The sequence below is a fragment of the Opisthocomus hoazin genome, chromosome 8 (assembly GCF_030867145.1).
Source record: "Opisthocomus hoazin isolate bOpiHoa1 chromosome 8, bOpiHoa1.hap1, whole genome shotgun sequence".
Taxonomy (NCBI): Eukaryota; Metazoa; Chordata; class Aves; order Opisthocomiformes; family Opisthocomidae; genus Opisthocomus; species Opisthocomus hoazin.
In genome coordinates this window covers 3,404,599-3,427,687 of record NC_134421.1, presented here as the reverse complement: position 1 = coordinate 3,427,687, position 23,089 = coordinate 3,404,599, and the positions used below count along the sequence as shown (strand labels likewise).

Below are 23,089 nucleotides of genomic sequence, written 5' to 3'. Positions count from 1 at the left end.
TAAATGACTTTTTTCTTAAACGAGGACTGTACATCACAGCCAGTCAGGCTTCTGGTCTCCTCCCAGCCCAGGCTCCAGCCCTGAGAGATAGCAGGGGGATGCTCAGCACTGCTGTTCTTAACTTCAGGGTACACACAGTAAATTTGTTTTACAAAACCTTGGCTTTTTGCCTAAAAGCCAAGCTGGTTTGTTGTTTTTTTTTCCCCAACAAAGTATGCTTTTATTAAATCCCTCCCTTACTGCAGCAGGCATGAACTAGAAGGGACGGAGTTTATCGTTCTTTTATTTTATTACATCCCCAGCCTCCCCAAGCGGCTTGTCGTGGAGCAGGGTAACAAGGGAAAACAACAGTGCTGGCTGCCGTTCATCCTTCCTCAGCAGCGGTGCCAAAACCGGTAGGATACCACTACTGATGACTGAGATTCCACTGAACCTCAGTTCTGGGCTCCCCAGTTCAAGAAAGATGAGGAGCTACCGGAGAGAGTCCAGCGGAGGGCTACAAGGATGGTGAGGGGACTGGAACATCTCCCCTACGAGGAGAGGCTGAGGGAGCTGGGCTTGTTCAGCCTGAAGAAGAGAAGGCTGCGAGGGGACCTTATAAATGCCTACAAATATCTGAAGGGTGGGTGTCAGGAGGATGGGGCCAAGCTCTTTCCAGCGGTGCCCAGTGACAGGACAAGGGGCAATGGGCACAAACTGGGGCACAGGAAGTTCCATCTGAACATGAGGAAGAACTTCTTCCCTCTGAGGGTGACGGAGCCCTGGCACAGGCTGCCCAGGGAGGTTGTGGAGTCTCCTTCTCTGGAGGTATTCCAGACCCGCCTGGACAAGGTCCTGTGCAGCCTGCTCTGGGTGACCCTGCTTCGGCAGGAGGGTTGGACTAGATGACCCACAGAGGTCCCTTCCAACCCCTACTATTCTGTGATTCTGTGAACCTCTAGGAAAAGTTTCAGTAGTTTCCCAGAAGTGAGAGAACCACCGGTGAGGTGAGGACAGACTACCTCCCAGGGAAGAGGAGACATCATCCCACGATGAAAGCAACAGCAGAAGGTAGTGCTAAGGGAGCTGAATCGTAGAGTAGTTTGAGTTGGAAGGGACCATTAAGGGTCATCTAGCCCAACGCCCCTGAAATGAAATGTCCACCTTTCTTCTCAGGCTACCGAGGCCCTTCCTCACCCTGCGTCTTTCCTGGGACCCGGAGGCATGTCACTGCTCTCTTCTACTTGTACGCTGCAGAGAAGAAGAAAATCTCAAACTTTTCCAAGTTTTAATTTGTCTAAGAATCTTCTTGAAACAAGGCCGTGGGCTTTTATGGCTCCTCGGGCTGCTGAAGTGATGGGGAAACATCAATGCATCGCCCCCCGGGCCCATAACTCAGGGCTTTGCTGCACAATCCACTCGACTGAAGCAGGCCTAGAGAGCTAGGCTAGAATATCTAAGCGTGTTCTGGCTGGCTAACCAAGGACAGTGTTCTATGAGGCACCAGAGTGTGCTTTACAAACAGCCTTACCGCATCGGGATGCTCCTGCACACTGCGGCGGGCAGCTCATGGCCTGTGAGATGGCTGAGCCCCGCTCTGACCGCGCAGCACCTCTGCTCCAGCCGCTGGCAACGTCAGGGACCAGGATGGAGAAGCCAAAGGAAAGGCTGAGAAGACATCTGCCATTTGCACAGACCCAGGGAAGCGTTCAAAGCCAGATCACAATGCCAATTCACCTCGAAAGTTTGAAAGGCAAAAAGTAAAAATGCTTGCTTTTATAAAAAGCCAAATATGTTCAGCCACGCAAAGAAAGATCCACTTGTAGGCTTTCTGCTCTTCTCACCACATTTAAGCAGTTTTTAAAGTCTTACTTCATGTCTGAGTAAGTGTAATCAGAAACTATCATCATATACCATCCCTGACAGAAAGAAATCCCAAGTGAGACAGTGTAATCAACGTTCCTTCCTCCATTAAGGGTTTGGGTATTATACTAATTAATGTTTATCACACTTTGATTGCTTCTTGAGCCTGATTTGCAGGTGTTTCGGTGTTCATATACTGCCTCGCTCCTGTGATGCCGAACGGCTTTTCGGATTGGAGGGTGATCAAGGTTGCCAGGTTATCCTCAGCAGGATCTGGCATACATCACTCTCCACAGGTCACGTTCTCACAATAATTTCGTTTTGATTTTTAATCTCTCATTTCACAAGGTGCTCCCGCTACTGTGACTTAAGTTTATGTAAAACTGGAAACTTAGAATTTTGACCTATCATCACAGCACCCTCCTCCCTCTTCCCCTGCAGCTTGTTCTCCTCCCCAGAAAAACTGCTTTTTTTTTTTTCTTTCCTTTTCTTTTTTTTCTTAAGGTCACAAACAAGTTGTTCTTTAACCTTCCCACCTTTTTACTTGCCTCCCACCACTGACTGATCTGAAAGCAGACAGGTTTTCCTTTTTTTAGAAGAAATATATACTAAGCAGAAAGTCTGTGTAAAGTCTGAGTTTGCAAACAAATTACACAATTAGATCTTCTATTTTAACTATACAGGCTATTTTTGGTCAAACTGCTTCTCTGTTAATAGTATTAAGATATATAAACACAACACGTTCTGTCATCACAGGGACAACTTTGGGGAAGGATGGTCTAAAAGAAGCAATGGGAAAAAAATGGTTCTTCTACCAGTACTGCTGGAGTTTCACAGGTGACCTTTTGAGTTCCTCCACTAGCAGTGTGGGGGCAGATACTGAACAACATCACGGAGTGCTTCCCAGAGCAGCAGACACAGAAACAGTCTTGCGATATTAGGCACCAGATGCTGCAAGTACTAGTAACTGGTTTGTTATCTGTACAGTCTTCACTCGTCCTTGCAAAATTCTCACAAGTATTTACTCACTGAAGCTCAACTGTTTGTAGCAATAGCGTTAAGTGGTTGGTTTTCCAGGTGTTTTTTTTTCCCAAACCACAGCTGAAAGGACGGCTAATCCTGTTTGGACAGAATTTTAGAAGACTGTCAGATGTAAATTTTGTTTCCATGTTGCTTGAAGTTATGAATCACATTTGGCAGATAGCTTGAGAGGGTGTTTTGGCACCTTGTAGCCTCAAATTAATCAACTATGTACACAAACATTAGGTTTCTCTTTCTCCCATCAAAGCTTCTTTCTTTGAACAGCCAAAGACCTTCGTCCCCGTCCCCACAGAGCAGAAATTGCGTATCACCACAGAGAGTCACGGGAAGTGTGAGCAGAGGAGAAATGCCCAGGTGAGCCTGCGCTGAACGGTATCTGGGGGCAGGGAGAGCTAATGCCTTGAAAAAGGTCTCAGATTCCTTTGGATCACTGAGCGTGGAAGAAACTCCTTCCCAGCCTTCGTTTGGGCACCGTGTCTGATTCTACAAACACCACTCCTGTGACACAAGTCACTTTTAATCAGTGTTACACTCTACATCTCCTGTCAGCAGCAGTCACAGGAGACAGATTAGCCTGGATTTCAATGTCTGATCTGTGCCTTCTCCCAGGTGGGGTTGCAAGAGAAACGCCTGAGCCACCAGCCAAAACTGAGGTTTCTTCTAAGCTTCACCTGAAGGTAGCAACAGCAGGGGCAAGCCCACAGCAGCCTCCCCATCTTTCAGCCTGTGCCTCACTTGAGCGAAAGATGCCTCGTTACATTGCCATGGAAATGTGGGAAGGAAGAGCGACGTTTGCAGAGCCTTCCTCCCCACTGGCAAGGCAGTCCACATCGACCCAATGCTGAAGAACAAGAGAACAGCCTGGTTTATATCAGAAGATTAGGAAGTCCCTCTTTATTCCTAGCTTTCTAGGAAGTAGAAAGACGCAGTACTCTCACCTGGAGTCCTGCGTCCAGCTCTGGAGCCCCCAGCCCAGAAGGACATGGAGCTGTTGGAGCGGGACCAGAGTGCCACAAAAATGATCTGAGGGCTGGAGCACTTCTGTGAGGACAGGCTGAGAGAGTTGGGGCTGTTCAGCCTGGAGAAGAGAAGGCTCCGGAGAGACCTTAGTGTGGCCCTTCAGTACGTAAAGTGGGCCTATAGCAAAGAGGGGGACAATCTTTATAGCAAGGCCTGTTGTGACAGGACAAGGAGTAATGGTTTTAAACTAAGGGAGGGTAGATTTAGACTGGATGTAAGGAAGAAATTTTTTACAATGAGGGTGGTGAAACACTGGAATGGGTTGCCCGGAGAGGTAGTGGAGGCCCCATCCCTGGAAACATTCAAGGCCAGGCTGGATGGGGCTCTGAGCAACCTGGTCTAGCTGAAGATGTCCCTGCTCACTGCACAAGGGCTGGGCCTAGATGACCTCTAAAGGTCCCTTCCAACCCAAAGCATTCTACAACTCTATTCTATTCTAAGATTCTTTCCCCCCCACCTTCCAAGTGGTTTTAGATCAGTTTTCTTGACCAAGATAAGTAGCACCCAGTGGCACATATGATAAGAACTGAGTTAGTGAACATCCCTAAAGGTTCTACTACAGGGCTTGCCCTAATGTAAGGCTGAACGTACCAGGTAAGGTGAGCTCCCACTTGTTCATTGGGATGGAGGCTTTTTATACCAACCTGGCACATAGCACAAGTGCTGCTCCTAGTCTGTTTATCTCTGCCACCTAAAGTCACTGCCACCAACAATAAGAATGCTGATCAAAACACACCCGCCTCCGGAGCAGAAAATGATTCCTTGTGATGGAAGTTCAAACTCTAATAATTCTCCGACAAAAGCATTTGCTTTTCTTTGCATTTAATCAAATATCATTAGAACTTCATAGCTTTTCACCCAAAGATCTCAAAGCAATTTCCGAGCGTTAATTAAGTCTAGGTTGCTTGTGACACAGAGTGGAATCATTTTTCCCCAAGACAAAGGAAATCTTGGGAAAATTCACAATATAGTCCCAGCAGACCACATTTTCAGTCCATTATTCACTAATTCAAACAATTTTTGCTTTAATTCACAGGACTTAACACATACATTTCAGTAGCTGTTTAATTTTCAGTTTTACTGAGTTTAAGACCATCTGTGCAAGTACTTCTACGCTCCTCAGAGCCTCCCCGTTGCCAAATCTGTCCCACTGCTGCTCTCTAGAACAAACTACAGCCAGCAAGCCCTGATGCAAAACGCTGACCACTCTCTCCATCACCACTTCTTTCTCTGGATCCAAAACATATCCTCTCCCCACATTTACGACACAAGTTTGAAGGTAAAGGTTTTTTGCACTGACTTTAAATTTTCCCCTCTTCGCAGCAGCTGATGGCAATCACACAGAATTTGACTGTCGTGCCACAAGTTGATCCCTTCAGTCCCATTTTCAATAACACATACTTAAGAGCTATCATTTACAAGCTAGTACTCACACAACAGTTGCTAATTAAAATCGGTCTCTACAAAAAACACCACTGTCCTGCACAACTGGACTAGCATATCCAGGAGAAAGAAAGCCTAACCAAGAAAAAGGACTTGCTACCACAAAGCATTCTGTTTCATCAGCTGTGAAACCCTCAAAGACAACGGCACTTCATCTCTTCTTCTTGTAACTCTTAGCTCCTCCCCGACTTCCACCACGTAGTAAGAGTCTGCCTCTGGTCTTTCCTCGCTTTGTCCTGACCTACTGAGGTGGTCATCAGATACTTGGCAAATGACCTAACTAGCTTTTGAAGGATGATTTGGGGTATCCAGGTCATTTTGGTTTGCTCTCAATACTATGTTTCTGCTCATCATATTTGCTGCAGGCTTTCCAGAGCTTACAAGTCCATCACATTTCTTCTATTCCCTTCCACTCTTCCTTCAGTTAGACACTTTTACCCATGCGAGCATTGCCAGTCGCTGCTCCTCTTCAGCAGTCAATGATCCTCCTCAGCATCCTGTGAGGACCAGTGCCGATTCCAAGGATTCCCCCAAAATTTTGCTACAATGAAAACAAGCCCAACCACATAGGATAACTGTTTCTGAGAAAGTGTATCACCCCTTTGGCAGCTACGAAACCTCCTTGCTGACTACATCTTTTCCCTTTCTCACCCATGCTTCCAGTTTGAACTTCTCATAACAGATCCTTCTCTTTCAAAACAAGTCTCCTTGTCTTAAAGGAAAATTTCTTTCTACATTTTTTGCAAATGGAGCTTTTTATTTCAAAACATTTGCTTTTCAGAGACAGAGGTTGTTTGGTGTTGCTACTTCATTTTCCTACAATCAATTGCAGTCACACTGCAATCTCAAAAGGCACCTTCGATGATATGCCCATCAGCAGGCTAATCTGAGCACAAGTGCTTCTTCAACAAATGAGAGTAACTCTTCATGACACGTTTTCCATCCAGCACCTTTCCTGAGTGATTACAGCACTTTCTTCCTTTCTTGAGAGATTTCTCGTTACTTTTCCCCAAAAAAACTTTGGGCCCCAGGCAGAGCTTTTTCTAACAGTATCAAAGAGCAGGTGCCCCTCTGCTTGGTCTGATGGCTGCTCTGTCATTTCAGTGAAACAGCCTGTGGCACATCACTGATCAGACACCACCCTTAGAGCAGTTCTAGACACATGATCTCATTTTCCTCACTGTCCTTTTAAAACCCATCTTCTCCACGTAGTGACTCGCAAATAGTCATTAAGAATGGAAATACTAGCTTCACAAGAGTACTAGAACAAATTTGTACAGTATACTTTTCAAACCTCCTTCCCCACCCCAAAACTGTTAGGGCCGTAAATTCATAAATTTTAATAGACTAACCAGTCTTCCTGTGACATACTCACACAATATGTTCTGACGGGCCAACGCCTTCAGCAGCAGCTAATCCCCTCGTCCCGGATAAAGTAACCATGAAGAATAATGCAGGGCACGATTTTGGCTGTGGGGTTGTTTGCTGTTTTTCCCCCCCCCTTAAACAGTCCTTGTGGTAGAAAGAACAAAGCAAACCCTGCCTGCTGCTCAGTAACTGAACAGGAGTTGGGAGCGTCTCACCCTCGCTCCCTCCAAAAAGTCAAGCAAAGTCTGAATTTGTTCTGTAATCAACAAAATCCAGGATACCACCATCAAAACTATTGTTGTTGCAGCAAAGCCAAAGAAACCCAGTCACTGGGCCAAAGTGACAGAGAGAACTGAACTGTGGAGACCATGAACTTTGCAGTTTCTTCATGCTGAGCTACCAGAATGACTGGCGTGTTATATATATTTCACAGACAATCAGAAAGGCTATTCCTGCTGCACTACCACAGAGCAGAAGTGCAACAGTCTTACCTTCTCTTCTAAAGGAATGTCCTATCATGCTCCTAAGCCATCACGTACGTCTTCTTATTCAGCTTTGATGGCAGATCTAAAATTAAAGTCCTAGAAGTAAAAATTCATATTCTTGGATAAATTCAGAATGCAATCCAACTCAGAAGATACTAAATTACCCACCTAGGGTTTCTCTTCAACACACTTTACCATCCAAATCCTTCATGCCTGGCTCCAAAAACCATTTTTTATCCCCTTCTCTCCCTAATGGCACAGCATGGTGGATTCTCTCAACAAAATGATTGCCTGGAGGATTTAGACAAAAGAAAAACAAGAACTCCTTTATTAGCACGTGCAAATGGATCTGCCGCCTCCAAACGTCTTAACTGTCAGTTGCACTTACACCCAGACTCTCACCTACCCCATTTGGACAAGCCCGGTGACAGCACCATGGCCAGTCAGAAAGAAGGACCATGGAAAGAACTTCATCCGCCAGTCAAGCGTGAAGAACAGACCTTTGGCACTTGTGTTTCCTCCCACAGCTCTCACTCCAGCGCGCACGCTCCCGCTCACATAGGAGGGAGCCCGTAATACACATTTCAAGCCACTCGGTGTTATTTTCCAGACAGTTTTCTCCGCACTAGATCCCTGATGGAAGTCATGCCTGTGAAACAAAGTGACTTATCTGAATCTCTTCCTCCAGGGCTGACTGAATAGACAAAACTCATCCACAGGAACAGAAAATGACTCCAACAAGTGTGAGAGCCCAGCGTCTGAAGCTGGTTGAGAAGGTAGAGCTATCACTTTGTATAATAAAAGAACGACATAGCGATTGTGTCAAGAAGAGTGGGAGTATCTGACAATATTGCCAAACCTGCAGGCTAAGAAACTACAAAAAAGGGAACATTTCTTTTGCTGTAAGGCACACACTGACTTGTTATGATGATCTGCTTCCCCTCGGATATTTCTAGAGAGTATTAGCTACAGCCACTTGGGTTAAGGGGCTGGTGGAAGGGAATGCCTCTCTGGATGGGGAAGTTCACAGGATCTTGTCCAAATCTCTGTAAAGAAATGGCCACCTCTTGTCACAGTAGTTTATAGACATGACTTGTTGCTGGACAAAATCTCAGCCACTGCACCTCCCACCAAGTGGATCTTGATCCTTCCAACCCACAGCCATCCAGAGTACTTCAAGGAAAGGAGGTTTACTCAGCTGCACAACGAGCAGAGTTTCAGAGTTCTCCCAGAGAACTTTCTCAGGGCACAACAACAGTGGGAAGACACCCAGGAAACACACTGAACACTCCCAGGCTAAAGTACTGCAGCCATGAGATCTCTCTGCATTAGCCACTCGGAGCTGTGGCTGGGAGGTCAGTCCCACCTCTGCTCTCCAAGCAGCCCTCGAGGCCCAGGTCACTGCCTGGACCCTGAGTTGACACTGACACCCCACCAATCCACTGAGGAACTGGCACCACGGCTGTTAGCAACACACAGCCAGAGAGGGACCCACTTAGCCCCACTCACCCACCGGTACCCTTTGAAACTCGTTTCCCTACCGCACCGTCCCACCATGCTCACACTGAACTGCTGCCTAACTCCAACTCAACGCTACCTTTAAGGCACCCCCGAACATTTATGAACACCAGACGAAAGTGATTCAGATGTTAGCAGAAACTCTGAAACAACATCCAAGAGATGAGCCTAGAAAAGGTGTCAACATGCCCACGCAGCTCTGGCTTCAGAATTCACTGAAAATAAACATGCAAAGGTGGATGTTTGGTCCCATTGTGAAGACTTGCATTGCTTACTGGAACAAGTCTTCCTGGCACATTATGAGGACGACAGATCACCACCATTTCAACCCCCTGCCAAGTTTTTTTACTTCTTCCTCAAAGGGTTCTTGCTTTCTCAGTGCTTTAGCTATACAGAAAAGCCTGCTTTAGGGTTCAGCGTGGAATTCTCTTCTCACATACCTTTAGACCATCATGGATACACCACCATTATTATTTCCGGAGCCGTTATTCTCATGCTCTAGGATATTACAGCTTCCAGCCCTGTAAAAATCTCACTGCATTAATGTGTCAGACAGTATTTCTGAAGCCCATAAGCCTCCACAAACATCAGCTGGTTCAGACCCTGCTGCACTCAGCTTCAGAGACCGTTATTTCACCGCAGTCGCACAGCGCTTGGGCTCCAGGCTATTCACACACTACCTTTTCAACCCAGAAACGGTTCAGTAAGCAAAAAGTTACATCTTGTCAGTAGCAGAGAGGTCCTCTTGGGCTTCCACTTCTTAAAGCAGTAAAAGCAGGGGTAATTCTACCTCTGTACTTTTTGTAACGAGGTAGGTCACAAAAGTTTAAAACAATTTATAGCAATTGGGGCTATACAAAGTGATCCACTCTTCAGCTTTGTCACAGCTCTCTGTCTTCAAATTGACTGTACTTCAAAATAATTGTCGGTGAAACTAGGCAACATTGATCAAGATAATTACTTCTCACCGCCAGGATCGGGTCTAACAATTGTTTCTTTTGCCTCTTCCTGCTACAGGTTTTATTTCCACAGATAGTTTTGAAACGGACTTTTATCTGCTTTGGAACATGGCCTTTGAATAATAAACAATGGTAGCTACCATACATGGCACATCTCCCATTAAAATCACAGCTCTTTAAACATTTTAGAAAAGTTTTGCTGAGCCATAGGCAGTCTACAGATAGTAGTAAATCGATTTTAGCCTACGGACACATAAAACATGAAGTTCAACAAGGCCAAGTGCAAGGTCCTGCACGTGGGTCGGGGCAATCCCAAACTCAAGTACAGGCTGGGCAGAGAGCGGCTCGAGAGCAGCCCTGAGGAGAAGGACTTGGGGGTACTGGTGGGTGAGAAGCTCAACATGAGCCAGCAATGTGTGCTGGCAGCCCAGAAAGCCAACCGTATCCTGGGCTGCATCAGGAGAAGCGTGGCCAGCAGGGCGAGGGAGGGGATTCTGCCCCTTTACTCCGCTCTCCTGAGACCCCAACTGGAGTCCTGCGTCCAGCTCTGGGGGCCCCAACATCAGAAGGACATGGATGTGTTGGAGCGGGTCCAGACGAGGGCCACGAAGATGATCAGAGGGTTGGAGCACCTCTGCTACAAGGACAGGCTGAGGGAGCTGGGGCTGTTCAGCCTGGAGAAGAGAAGGCTCTGGAGTGACCTTAGGGCAGCCTGCCAGTGCCTGAAGGGGCTACAGGAAGGATGGAGAGGGACTTTTCACAAGGGGGTGTAGTGATAGGACAAGGGGGAATGGCTGTAAACTACAAGAGGGCAGATTTAGATTGGATATTGGAAAGAAATTCTTCACCATGAGGGTGGTGAGGCACTGGCCCAGGTTGCCCAGAGAAGCTGTGGCTGCCCCCTCCCTGGCAGGGTTCAAGGCCAGGTTGGATGGAGCTCTGAGCAACCTGGTCTGGTGGAAGATGTCCCTGCTGATGGCAGGGGGGTTGGAACCAGATGATTTTTAAGGTCCCTTCCAACCCAAACCATTCTATGATTCTATGAAAAATATGAACAAAAAGCAAAGAAAATTAAGTCAGAAAGCCACTATGAACTGCATGTGGCTGGACCAAATGTTTTTTTGATTAATGATTTTCTTCAAGATGCAAAGTTCTGCTGCATGAACAGAGTCTGCACAGCAAGAAGTTCTTTGGCTATCAAGAGCTTATCTTTATTGAGTGTGTTAAGATTTATCACAGACTCTTCTGGGACACCTCTTTTCAGGAAATCCAACCCATACAGTTGTAGACAGCAACATTGCTGTTACAGATGATCAGCCTGGTCATAATCCATCCTCTAGAAGTTTAGGTGGGATTTCCCCTCTCTCATGACCAAACAAAGAAAACAAAACACCTTCAAAGCAAAGCCCTCCTTTACTGAAACAGCAACCCAGTCTCCCTCGATTCTCTTTCGGTATCATTCCTTTGCCCTTTGAGGAGCAGCAATTCCTCATTCTGAGCATGGATCTGATCTCCCCAGAGCTGCAAAAGCAGAATAAAAGTTGTCCAGTGAGGAAGGAACAGATTCAGGCCTCAGCATGGGCAAGCCACAATGCGTATTCTACCAGGTATTTTTCCAGCTACTGAGTTACACTTCCACAGGTAGGCACGACTTACACTTACTCCTACTTTCCAACTCTTACGTGCTTTCTCAGGGAGTCTGTCTTGTCCTGTCTTTAAGGACCAGGGAGAGAATTAGCTCACCAGAACTTGAAAGCTGCTATTCATTATTGAGTTTTCTCCAACAAAGCACGCAGTACAAACAAGAGACTGTCAGGGTTACAAAAACCCCACAAACTAAAATAAAACAACAAACCATACGTACCAATGTTGCCTAAGTTTCTCCCCACTGCTTGCCTTTCCTATTGCACATGCCACCTGTTTAGACCAAACTGTCCCACATTTCTGCTAGATATTCCACCACCATGAGAGGCTCTGTAAGAGCCAAAAGAATCCTGTCAAGCAACCCATTAAGTCTGAAATTGTTACCTGCCTCTTTTTGCTAAGCAGATTTGAGACCAGCTCCCTAAGCGGGAGAACACGTCTCCCGGAACTTCTGCATTTTCCTTCACTTTTTTTACTACTAACATAAAATTGATATATCAGCAGTTTAGCATGACTGCCCCTAAACCACTTATTTTATTTTTAGTGACTGAGGATATGGGTAAGGCTTGTGGTTCCTTTGTGTTTCTGGATGGCCATTTCAGCATCCTGGACACAATATTCCATCATTTTCTTTTCAGATGTAGAATCAAGTATGAAGAGCCCTTCCTCCCCACAGAACATTCTCCGTAGCTAATGCAAACTCATCTCATGCTTTGAGAGACATTTTGCATTAATGCTGGCATGGAGTCTTTTAGCTATTCATTAAAATGTCCCTCTATTTGCAGACCTGCTATTAGGTGCGAAAAGTTTAAGTCTGCTTGGAGGATATTGAAGGTGAAGCACTTCAATAATTTCTTTAAATTGCTCGTTTTAAACTACGCTGGAGGCCTTGCTCATGTACAGAAGGCTACAGCTCTCTTATCAAGTTCAACCCTGCCTTTCAATCACTCAAGGCAGAACAGATTGATGACCGTCCTTTTGGGGGAATGGGATTCAAATATAAACAGGCTGCTAGTGAAAGAAATTGATGTGGAAGAGCTGTTGTTAGCAGACCTGGACAATGACAATTCCATAAAAAGCATCTTGCTTGCAGAACAAAACTTATTACTGTCTTTCTCTTCTTCAAAAGGCACATTTAATCTCTGGGAAGTCCAACAGACACAGGTTTTCAGCACTTTCTGAGATGAGCAAGAATCTTGTCTTGCTAATTCTCCACCATTTTTGTTTCGTTTTGAAGGAATAATCTTTCAATGACTTCACACCATTCAGTCTCCTCTCTCCTACTGCTCCCATTTCATTTCAAGCCGTGACAGCTCTATCTGTGCCCCTTCCCACCCGCTGCCCCACTCCATGGGCTGTCGAGGCATCTGATTTGAGCCTGGGCCTCAGATCCTGCAAGATTTTAAGCTTAGGGATTTTAGCAGCAATCAGAAAGAGTTGTAATCTGGATTCAGGCAGAACAGCCGCTACCCCTTCCCCTCTTTTTGAGAGCATAGGATGCTTGCTACTACCAGCTGCCACCAGCCTTCCAGGCATGCTGATCTGATGCCCATATGTCTCCTCCTAAAGTCTTCCTAATAGTTTGGGAACCTCTCTCAAGCTATATCTTTAAAAGCTTTCAAATTTCTCTTCCAGAGGACTATGAGAGCTAAACAAATGAGTGGTTTCTCACAAAGTGTTATGCTTAAAATCCACATTACTTGGACGTGCCTCTAGAAGTATAACCAGTATTTGCAGGCAAAATTCCTCCCTCTGTCTTCCCCACACTCCATGTCCTCCTGTCTGCAGGACCATCCACTCACTCCTGTACCTCACTGTTTCCACTTCATCTTCCTGGCAGTGAATGACTGCCCCTACTGCCCCTCAAGAGAGGTATCTGAAATTAGACTAGGCCTAGCATCATCTCTCAGACGGCCTCTGGGACAACTTCAAAGTACCATGAGGTGACCTGTTCCTTAATAAGGGCCATATCACTCTCAAATTAACTGCAGAAAAATTGATTCCCTGTGCTAAAGCCAGCCTCCTGGTGTAAACTCACCTGAATGGTGACCCACCACGATGGAGCCCTCTTGACAGCTCTCCTCCTAGTAAGATCAAAGCCTTACAGCTAGCAGAGAGGCAACTACAACGCAGCGTGTTCAAGCTCCAAGCTGCATCCCAGAGCCACAGTGCACAACAAACAACACAGTACAGCTTGCAGCAAGACCCTTCTTGAAAGTTTCCATGAACTTTTAATAATACATTCCACAGACCTCCTAAATCAAGCCCATTCTTACGGAGATACTCAATCACCCATTTCCACTATTGATCATCGTGACTTATCACAGCAATAAAAGAAGGGGGGGAACATCCAAATACACCTCATGATTAAGGCTTTATCTGCATTTTCAATTTCAGGAGTACTCGCATCTCAACCTCCCTCCTGTCCCAAACATCCCTTAAGGCTCTGCTGCCTAGCCAGCCACTCCTCACCTTCCTTCATCAGACACTTAGCAGACTTCCTCCTCACGCTTAACAGCATTTCCACAGTGCTTCTGTTTTCCAATCACTGCTTTCAGACGTGCAGCCCTCATTTAGACCTTTGTTTAATATTAAAGCCCTTTTCAAATATTTAATATGAAATTAATTTGAATCCAGCTGGGGAAGAACAAGAAGGATATACCTGTTTAGCAAAATACTACTCCAGACAAGCAAAAGACACTGAATAAAGATCTTTTAAAAGATCAACCCAGAAATTCTTCTGTAGACTGAAAAAAAGAAGGACAAGGATGAGAAATTTTGTATACTGGACAACTTGTCGTTGGATCGCAGATGAAGTTGACCAGAACCCTGACAACAACATTTCAACCCCAGGTATTTGCTTTCTTTCTACTGCTGCAACACTCCATGAGATAACTTGCATAGGCAATTTTCCACAAATCTGTTATAGGAAAGTGCACACTCTGAATAATGAACTGACATATTAGAGGTTATTAACATCTCCTGACAACCAAAACTCTCCTCAGAAATGGAGAGATCCCAAAGGGCAAGCCTAGCTAACCAGGGGGGGATGCTGGCAAAGCCAAACGCATCACCGACCTGAAGTACTTATCGCAACAACGTGCCTAGAGAGTTCCACAGCACACGATTCCAACACAAGCTCTCACCCACAAAACACTGGTAATGAGGAAGCAAATAGATGAAAGACTACTGGTTAATTGAGTGTTTAAATTGGCCATTCTGCCTCCTGTGACCTATACCAAAAGCACTCCTTTAAAGTCCAGGAGTTAAACTCATATAGATTTGTCAGATTGGCTATGTTAGAATATTTATATCCTAAAACAATATGTATTAAAATCTCAGTAGCTACAGGCGATGAATCTGATCTTTACTGCAGCTTCCACGGCAGATTAATTACATTAATTCAGTTAACATACACAAGGTTAAAACTTCCATTACACCAAAATACAATCCTGGAAAGTACGCGCAGCCCCTTGATCTCCTCACCATACCAGTATCAGCGCCAAGAGGACAAGACTTCTTAAGAGGACGGGGCTGTGGACATGACTGACCTCGGACATCAACCTGTACTGCCCCGCAGCCAGGAGCCTGCCCAGGTCCGTGCTCTCCCTCTGCAGGATGCCGTACTTTGCTGTTCTTCGTGTGGAAGAGGCCGGATGGGTCCCTGCTCCCAAGAGTCAGGAATATGACAGAGAGGGATGCTGAGCGAACGCCACTCTTTCTCGGCGATTCCAGACTGCAGTCCAGGTGCATTGTTAGCAAGGTACAGAGGAGGTTTAGCTGCTGTGGGTTCTAGACCTACTCTCCAAGGCTGTTCCCACTGGGTCTGCTCTGGGTGCCAGCCATCTTCTACATGTTTTTTTTGCACCTCTACATCTCGATTCTCTACAAACTAACTGACTTTGTGAAGTGCCTCATTTACCACCTACCTTGCCACAGTTAACTTAATAGCAAGTCAGCTTGTTTGAGAGGATTTGGAAAGAAGACAGCTTGGCAGAGACTTGTCTCATGGGTTATTTCCCAGATTCCCCAAACCGGGGAAGTGGAGGAAAGCTGTTTACCTTCTTTCTGCCAATTCTCCAAATGCAAAGGTGTCTTTCTTGTGTCCCCATGAGAAGACTGAATCCACAGGCACTTTTCACCACTGCTGCTTCTGCACAGCCACTAACTGGCCCAGGGAATAACACTTCTACAACCATAACAGTACCACAGTTGCCTTCCACCGGTTTCCAAAAACAGCGAGAAAAAGCTCACCTTCCTTGCTCAATGGGTGGACGTGTTCATTTGAAGAATTCATACTCAATAGCCATGTCAGCAACAACTCAAAGCAGAAGCGTTGGTCAGCTACCATGGAGAAAAAAGATATGGTTGTGGAAAGATTCCTCTTTCCGTAGAGAGGAAGAGAGACTCTTTCACTCCCCCTTCAACAAATTACTGATCGGCTTGCCACTCTCGAAAGCACTGTACCAATCCAACTGTTCCCACAAAACAACCCCAGAACATCTGCATCTTTGTAGTACTGAAGTAATGAGTTTGACACACTCAGTTGAGTCTGCCACACTGAACAACTTTCCTCTCCATCAACACTGCAAGCTGCCGCTTCGCAGATCCGAACAGTCAGCTTCCCCAGATAAGGCAGCTCCTTCCTGGAAATGGAAGATAGAGCTGCCTTATCTCAGGAAAGCGAAGATAAAAGGTCACTCTTCACTAAGTGGCAAAGTTCTCACCTTGAAAGCTTTGCCCCTTGATTGGCATGGAACAGCCAAGGTCATGGAACTTTTAATCAGATGCCTGCATAATTACTCAATCGTTATTAATTATATCAGAGAGCCGAGACCTCAGAGAAAAGGCAAAGCAAACAAAGAACCCAATGAAGCCGCCTCTGTTGTTGGAAAAAACTGGTAATTAAAAGTCATGAGTGCACCAAAGAGCGAGCGAACAGCATCACAGTCACTGTTCAGGACTCAGAAGTGACTTGCATATAAAACAGGAGGCTTGTCTCCCTGGGGAAATTACAGGGTACTGCGTTACAAAGCAGTGAGTAGGAATAAAATTAAAAAAAAAAAAAGAGAGACAGAGAAAGAACCACTCCTGTTTTACCAATAGCTTTATTTGCCCCACAGAGAGTGACAGCACCGCCAACCAGTTCCAAGTTTGAGAGGTGCCTTGCACATGATTTTGGCAGCTCTAGAAAGCCTTCTCCCAGCCTTACATCATGAAGGGTTCCCATACTGAGAAACACACAAAAGCATGAGAGCTTGTGTTCAACCTAATCCAGCCTACCCACAGGCCTTGCCCAAACAACAACTACTCCAACGAAAAGCCTTTATTTCCCTCAATGACCTGAGCTCAGCCTTGGTCACTACCCTTTCTCCAGAGGCTGCCCTTCAAAGTATCACTGCTGAAAAATCAAGGAACTTCAATCTGCCCTAAACACCCCAAAAAACCAAAAGAAGAAAGAATGCCATGGTCCTGCTCACACCATAATTATTCAGACTAAATAGTCATGATCTCCACTGAAACCAAAGCAAGTGCTTTTGGTAATCAGGCTATGAGAAGATAAATGCTGATGTGTTTCTATACCAATGATACAACATGCCATCTCGGGGCATTGAGCTAATCAAAGATGATATCAGATGAAAAAAAGGCAACAGACTATCTACCAACATCTACAGGCAAACACAGGAATATCTCTCACTGCTATGTAGGAAGTCCTGTAGATCTAATCCTAAAGATGACCATACACAAGAGGTAGCAAGTCTGGGCCGAGTTCCTGAAGACATCAGTTTAGATGGATTATGAGACTGGTGAGAAGAACAGACACTCTCATGCACTCAGCCCTCCCAACCTACAAAAAAAGAACTGCAAAACACCAGAAGCCCAAAGAGAACAGTTTGTAAGTCCCAGAGATCAGAACAAAGAGATATTTTCTACTCCACTGCTCCAAGTATAATGACTGAAAAAAATGTATCTTCAAGATACTATAAATAAGAAAGTCTCCCATTTAAAATATGAGCAAAAAGGAATAAAGGATAACTGCAGCAGAAGCAGTAATGCAATTTGTGGGAGTCCACCACTGAATAAAAAAAATTAATAACAAACAACCTCTGGCTAACTGCAGCCATTTCATTATGCTTAACTTTGACAGACCCAAATCCAATGAACATTTATTGAAGTGCATCTGGTTCTTCTTTATCCCTTTTCTGAACTTCCACTGCTTGCCAATGCAATGCCCTTCCACTGCTGCAACCTTATCCCAGCACTCTGTTTCCTACTGCTGAATGCTAAGCCCTCAGCCCCCATGTGACAGCACCGTACCTGTTGAAGATATCACCCGACACCTTCTGCAGATACTGCAGTGCATCTGCCATCTGCTGAACAGCCTCCTCCCTGCGCAAGTCTGGTTGGATCAGGGGGACCGAGTACGTCTGCCCTTCCAAAAAGTGCTTCTGGGCTACTGTAGCCATTGTGCCTACAGGAAAAAGCAAATAGGTCATTAGAGCAAATAGGTCATTACAGTAAACACACCTCCAGTTTGTCACAGCTTTTATTCAGGGACTTCCACTCTCTGCTCCCTTAATTATTTTAGGAAAGCATTTGCGATGGAATCAGTGAGCTGAAGAGAAAGGCACAAGTAGTAAGGCTGACATATTGGATTTTTAATAAATCCAAGGCAGCTACAGTGAGGTGGGAGTCTCTTGCTTACCTGAATGCTCTTGAGAAGCATAATTTTATTTTTAGCATGATACTTGGAAAATTTTTGCTCAGTACTACGCTGAAAACAAAGACCACACTTTGGAGCAAAGTCAGTTCAGGGTGGTGGTAAGACTCATCAGAAATCACCCTGTCTCGTCCTCCCATCCTCATATTCCAGATGGATGTATTTCAGGTCATTCAACCCTCTTAGCAAAATGCAGTATTTCATCTTACACTTCTGCTCCAAGAAACACAGCCACTGCTCCCTTCCAAGAACATTACAGGGCATACATGTGCACACACGCCCTTGCTCCAAGTAGGTTAATGAGAGTTCTTCCATTCTGAGACTCCCAGGAGCCACTCGTTGCTTCTGGTGCCTGGATTTCGCCTTAGTAACTGTCTTGAAAGAAGCCTCCTTATTTCAGGATACAGTTTTCGAACCCAAACTCTGCTGCTAGGCCTACACAACTCCCTTCAAACTTGTTTTCTCTATGTGTCTTGCTCATTCAGACTGTAAAAAAACCCACAGCCTACAGCTGCTCATTACAGGGTTTCATCACGCAGAGTGCTGCATGTCTGTATAACAAAATATTCATTAAGCTGAAGAAAAGCAAAACAAAGTAGGATCAAAAAGGAAGGTATCAGAAACAGACACGTCTCAGGACACAACTCGTTCCCTTCATGGTACTTGGAGGTCTGCAGGAGCTAGTCCAGGGAGCACTGCTCTGTGCAAACTGTATTCCAGCCTCTACGGCACAGCAAGCCGAGAACAACACAGAAACACAGCCTATGGAGGAGAAATTCAAGAAATAGAATCACAGAATCACAGAATAGTAGGGGTTGGAAGGGACCTCTGTGGGTCATCTAGTCCAACCCCCCTGCTGAAGCAGGGTCACCTACAGCAGGCTGCACAGGATCTTGTCCAGGCGGGTCTTGAATATCTCCAGAGAAGGAGACTCTACAACCTCCCTGGGCAGCCTGGGCCAGTGCTCCGTAGAAGAGTCTGAAGAGACAGTTACAGCATAAACCACCTGTTTAACAGGTGAAAATTAGAGGGGTCTTCACAGGTTCTTTAAATTCCCTATCTCACTTCACAAAACAAAAAGATACCAGATCAGACTTGCCTGCAGACGTTCCCGTACATTTAAGAAACACCATCCACCCTCTCCGAATTTGTACTTTCGGATCCTGCCACAGCAGGTTAGCAAAGGCTTTCTGTAAATGTGATGTGGCTGGTATTTTTTTTTTTTTTGGGGGGGGGGGGGGGGGTGTTTAATAATGAATCATATAAGAGGTAAAAGCAGGAGGAAACCTAGGAGCCTTTCAGCAGATAACAAATTTGCCAAATCCAGCCCTGCCACGCTGCAGGAAGCCTAGACCTGTTCTGTTTCACTTCGTGCATCGCTGGCAGCCAGACTCCGTATCCACGCTCTTTAGTGGCAAAGTTTGCACACCGATGAGTCTTCTTGACGGGCCTGTTTGGCAGGCAGGCAATTATTCTTTAGAGTTGTAAAGCACACAAGTTAATCGGTGAGGAGCACAGCTAATTTTGAGATAGCATTTTTTGATCTGCTGACCACAACCAAGCTTGAATCCTTTTTCTTTCAAACCTATTTGACTGACAACGCGGAACAAAGCGACCAGACAACACAGCGAGTGTGCAGTTATGAGATACTTTGGCTCCTGCAGCAAAACAAGTTTATGATCCTCCCTGCCACTGGCCACAACTCTCCTCCTGCATCAACGCTGCTGATGTCGGGGACGCCTATTTTTACCTCGGATCAGTTCAATAACCCAATTTGCCGCAGTCAGATAAACAGCTGTAATTGCCCGGTCGTGAAACAGAGTGGGAAGCAGGGGCAAGAAGGGACTTCTTCAACTTGCTTCGCCGTCAAAACCATTACTGTGTAAGGGCAATCCTGCCCCACAGGATGAGGCAGCCAAGCTTTCCACCTCCTGAAGCCAGAGGAGATGATACAGCCCCAGTATGATTTCCTAGACTCTCACCAATCCCAATTCCCTTAATGACCTTTCTAAAGCCAAACTCAGTTCAGCTGCTGACTGACAGATGCTCACACTCCGAAGCAGCACTCCCCTAGCTACTACCAAACTGTTTCCTTCCTCCCAGTCAGGAGCTGCAGACTGTTCTTGAGGACCCACTGCCCGCTCGCAGAGAGCGGGGCACACGGCAGTGGGGCAAAGCAGGAAGAGCCCCGGGTGCTCCTGCTCGCACCGTCACAGTTCGGCTGTCAGGAAGGTTCGGTTTCACAGGGTCTCAACGCAGCCTCTCACACCAGTTCCAGATTCTCACCTTTCCTAAAAAAACACATTAAAAAATGTGGTAGACTCTGTGCGACCTGCTATCAGAGACAGATACAAGATACAACTATTTCTGTGCAAGGTAACAAATTAGAGATCTTTATCAAGAAAGAGGAAAACCAGCCACAGCCTTCTGAATGACTAGACTCAGGCAAAATCCCATGCTACAGCTGCTATTTATTACCTCTGGTGACGAAACTAAATGGAGAAACAAGCCAGTTTTACAAACACTGTGAGTAAAGGCCTGACCATACGCTTAGGACAAAAACAGAATTGCTTCCCACAACAGACAGTGACTGCAGGAACAAGGAAGATTTTAATAGGGAAAATTCAAAAATTCAGCAAAGGCTGAATGTCACTCAGCAAGACTGAATCTTCCTTTATCTCAGCCTCCAGTGCACTGAGAAGTAAGGAGCACATTTCCTTGCCGTGCTCCACTACCAGAATTAGGCATTACACAAAAACAAACGTGCTGCAGACTAGAAATATCTCAGCTCTCCCATTCAGCCCAATGGATGCCAAGCCCTCACGTAACACACACACCAAAGGTGCAAATAAACTGTTCGTATCTTACACACGTGACTCCCACAAAGCAACAAACTGGTTCCAGTATCACTCCAGAATCTTACAGAGGGAGCTGGTGCGTTTCAGCAGAAAGCACAGCATCCTGGAATTACGATGGCTGATACGAAATACTCATCTGCTACAGGAAGAAATGGGCACATAAAACCCCAAAGCAACTACGATTCAGGAGAGCAGATGTTGGATCACCCAAGAGATTTAATCACTAGTGGTGTGACCACCTGTGGGTCACACAAGGCAGAAGAAACAGCAACACAGCTCCCTTCTTGTGATCAAAGAGGCTCTGGAAAAGAGTTGCAGCATCTAGGGGCTCCAGCCACTCTTTATTCAATTATTTTTAATATGTCAACTTTCATGATCAAGACAAATGTGTGCTGGTGTTATATAACAACCTCATTTGCCTTATTAAATTGCAAACAAAGAGAAAAAGGTTGTTTTCCCACTGCAGCACCTGCTTACAAGTGCTATATTCAGAAGTTCTGACTAGAGCTAGCGACTGCACTTTCATCTTAAGCTGTCTACGCCTTCAGCGTTAAGCAAGCTGGTACAAAGCTCATCAGGGCTGGTGGCTAACCCTCTGCACCCAAAGCTGCTCTCTCCCTCTCAGTTCCAACAGTCCATTCACACTAGCAAAAACTGAGCGAAACAACAGCAGTGGGAAACACAACGTCAGCCTCCACCAGACTGTCTCACCTTACCAAATGACCTACACAGGGCAGAGAGAGGCTGAGCACTCCGGGGCTTTCAGGTATCTGGAACCAGCAACTGGCCCTACTGTTCACTCGTTGCAGGCAAGTCTAACATTCTGCTAGCTACAGAGAGATCTGCAGCTCTGAACCCAGAGAAGGAAGCATACAATTCGCTGCTGCTCTGGACAGGTAGAGAAACACTCCGCCTACTTTGATCACCTCTTGGGTTACTTCCCCCAGACCCAAGAATAAAACCTCTTATGTCAAGGCTAAGTCCAAGAGAACTTGCTACGGAATAAGCAGAGTCTGTAAAAGAAGCAACACTCCTCTAAGCTCTTCAGAAAGCATCCCTCTATGGAGCACCGATCACTGAGATGGTGATCTACAAACAAAAAAACCCACAGCCCTTAAACATCTTAATTTTTCAAGCGAAAATAAACAAAGGCAATATTAAGAGAATAATCTGGCTGCCCTCAACACCGTATATATAGTAATATATAGTATATAGTAACACTATATACAAGGACTTACCAGATGCATGCTTTGCTGTGAAAACAACGGGAGAATAAAGCAAGCCACTAACAAGACTTGTTTCTTTAAAATACTTCAAGAGATTAAAAAAGTGAGTCATGGGAGAAGAGGCCTTAAATGCCTTGGAAAAAATACCAGTGCGTATTCTTCAAAGACACAAGGGCTGCTTCAGCAATTACTGTGCTGTTGCTTCTGTCCCTGCACTGGAAAGGCAGCATGAACGAGAGGGCTTCAACTCCCACATGCAGTAACATCAAGATGTGACAGGCTATCTCCAGCCCTCCGTCTCTCCTTTGTAGGAGCCTAATAAAACATCAATGCCTTGTAGCCACCTGCAAGGATGAAAAAAACAGCAATCTGCAAGAAAACACAAGTCTGCATATCCCTCACCACATACCACTACACCACTACCACCAGGTTGGTTCCACGGTGGGGACAGACTAAGTCACAGATGAACCACAGGTTAAGATTAAACATTCTCAAAAGATGGAGCAGAGCCTGGCTTTGGGCATAGCTTATCAGCAGGTTCTGTCTCCTCTGACAGAGGAAAGTCATATCCATAACTTGGTTCACAGTGAGAAATCATCCCAGATTCCTCACTGACAATAATTTCTTACACCTAATACTTTCTGCCATGTTTATGTGGACAAAAGTTGTCCCATCCTGGCTGACAGTACCAGACCTCTGTTACTCCCACTTTCCTCTGCCCCAGCCTAGCATACTACATCAGCACACTGCTCGCAATACCCAAAGGTGACTTTCAGAGCTCACAAAGCTCTCAGCTGCCACAGTGTCTCCTGTGTGTCTCATCACAAACTTCTACTACTGTGCACATAACGGTACTCTGTAGTACTGTATCTGATGCACCACTGCATCATTCTCACTCTCTACTTTCCGCACAGGCCTACCACAGAATTTCAAATCATGACCAAATCTGCTGGCGTATTCAGGT

At 45.6% G+C, this 23,089-nt stretch overlaps 1 protein-coding gene across 4 annotated transcripts in view; it reads right to left on the bottom strand.

Moving 5' to 3' along the window:
- WASHC1 (WASH complex subunit 1) overlaps positions 1 to 23,089 on the bottom strand; it is a 54,194-nt gene that overhangs the window by 21,163 nt on the left and 9,942 nt on the right. For 2 of the 4 annotated variants that reach the window (XM_075427956.1, XM_075427958.1), the window contains exon 2: positions 17,639 to 17,792. In XM_075427956.1, coding sequence (XP_075284071.1) covers positions 17,639 to 17,787 — 149 coding nt within the window. In that variant the 5' untranslated portion in view covers positions 17,788 to 17,792. Of the gene's footprint in view, positions 1 to 1,510; positions 1,655 to 17,638; positions 17,818 to 23,089 lie in introns of those variants that run through there. The other 2 variants (XM_075427955.1, XM_075427959.1) reach the window with 2 other exon arrangements.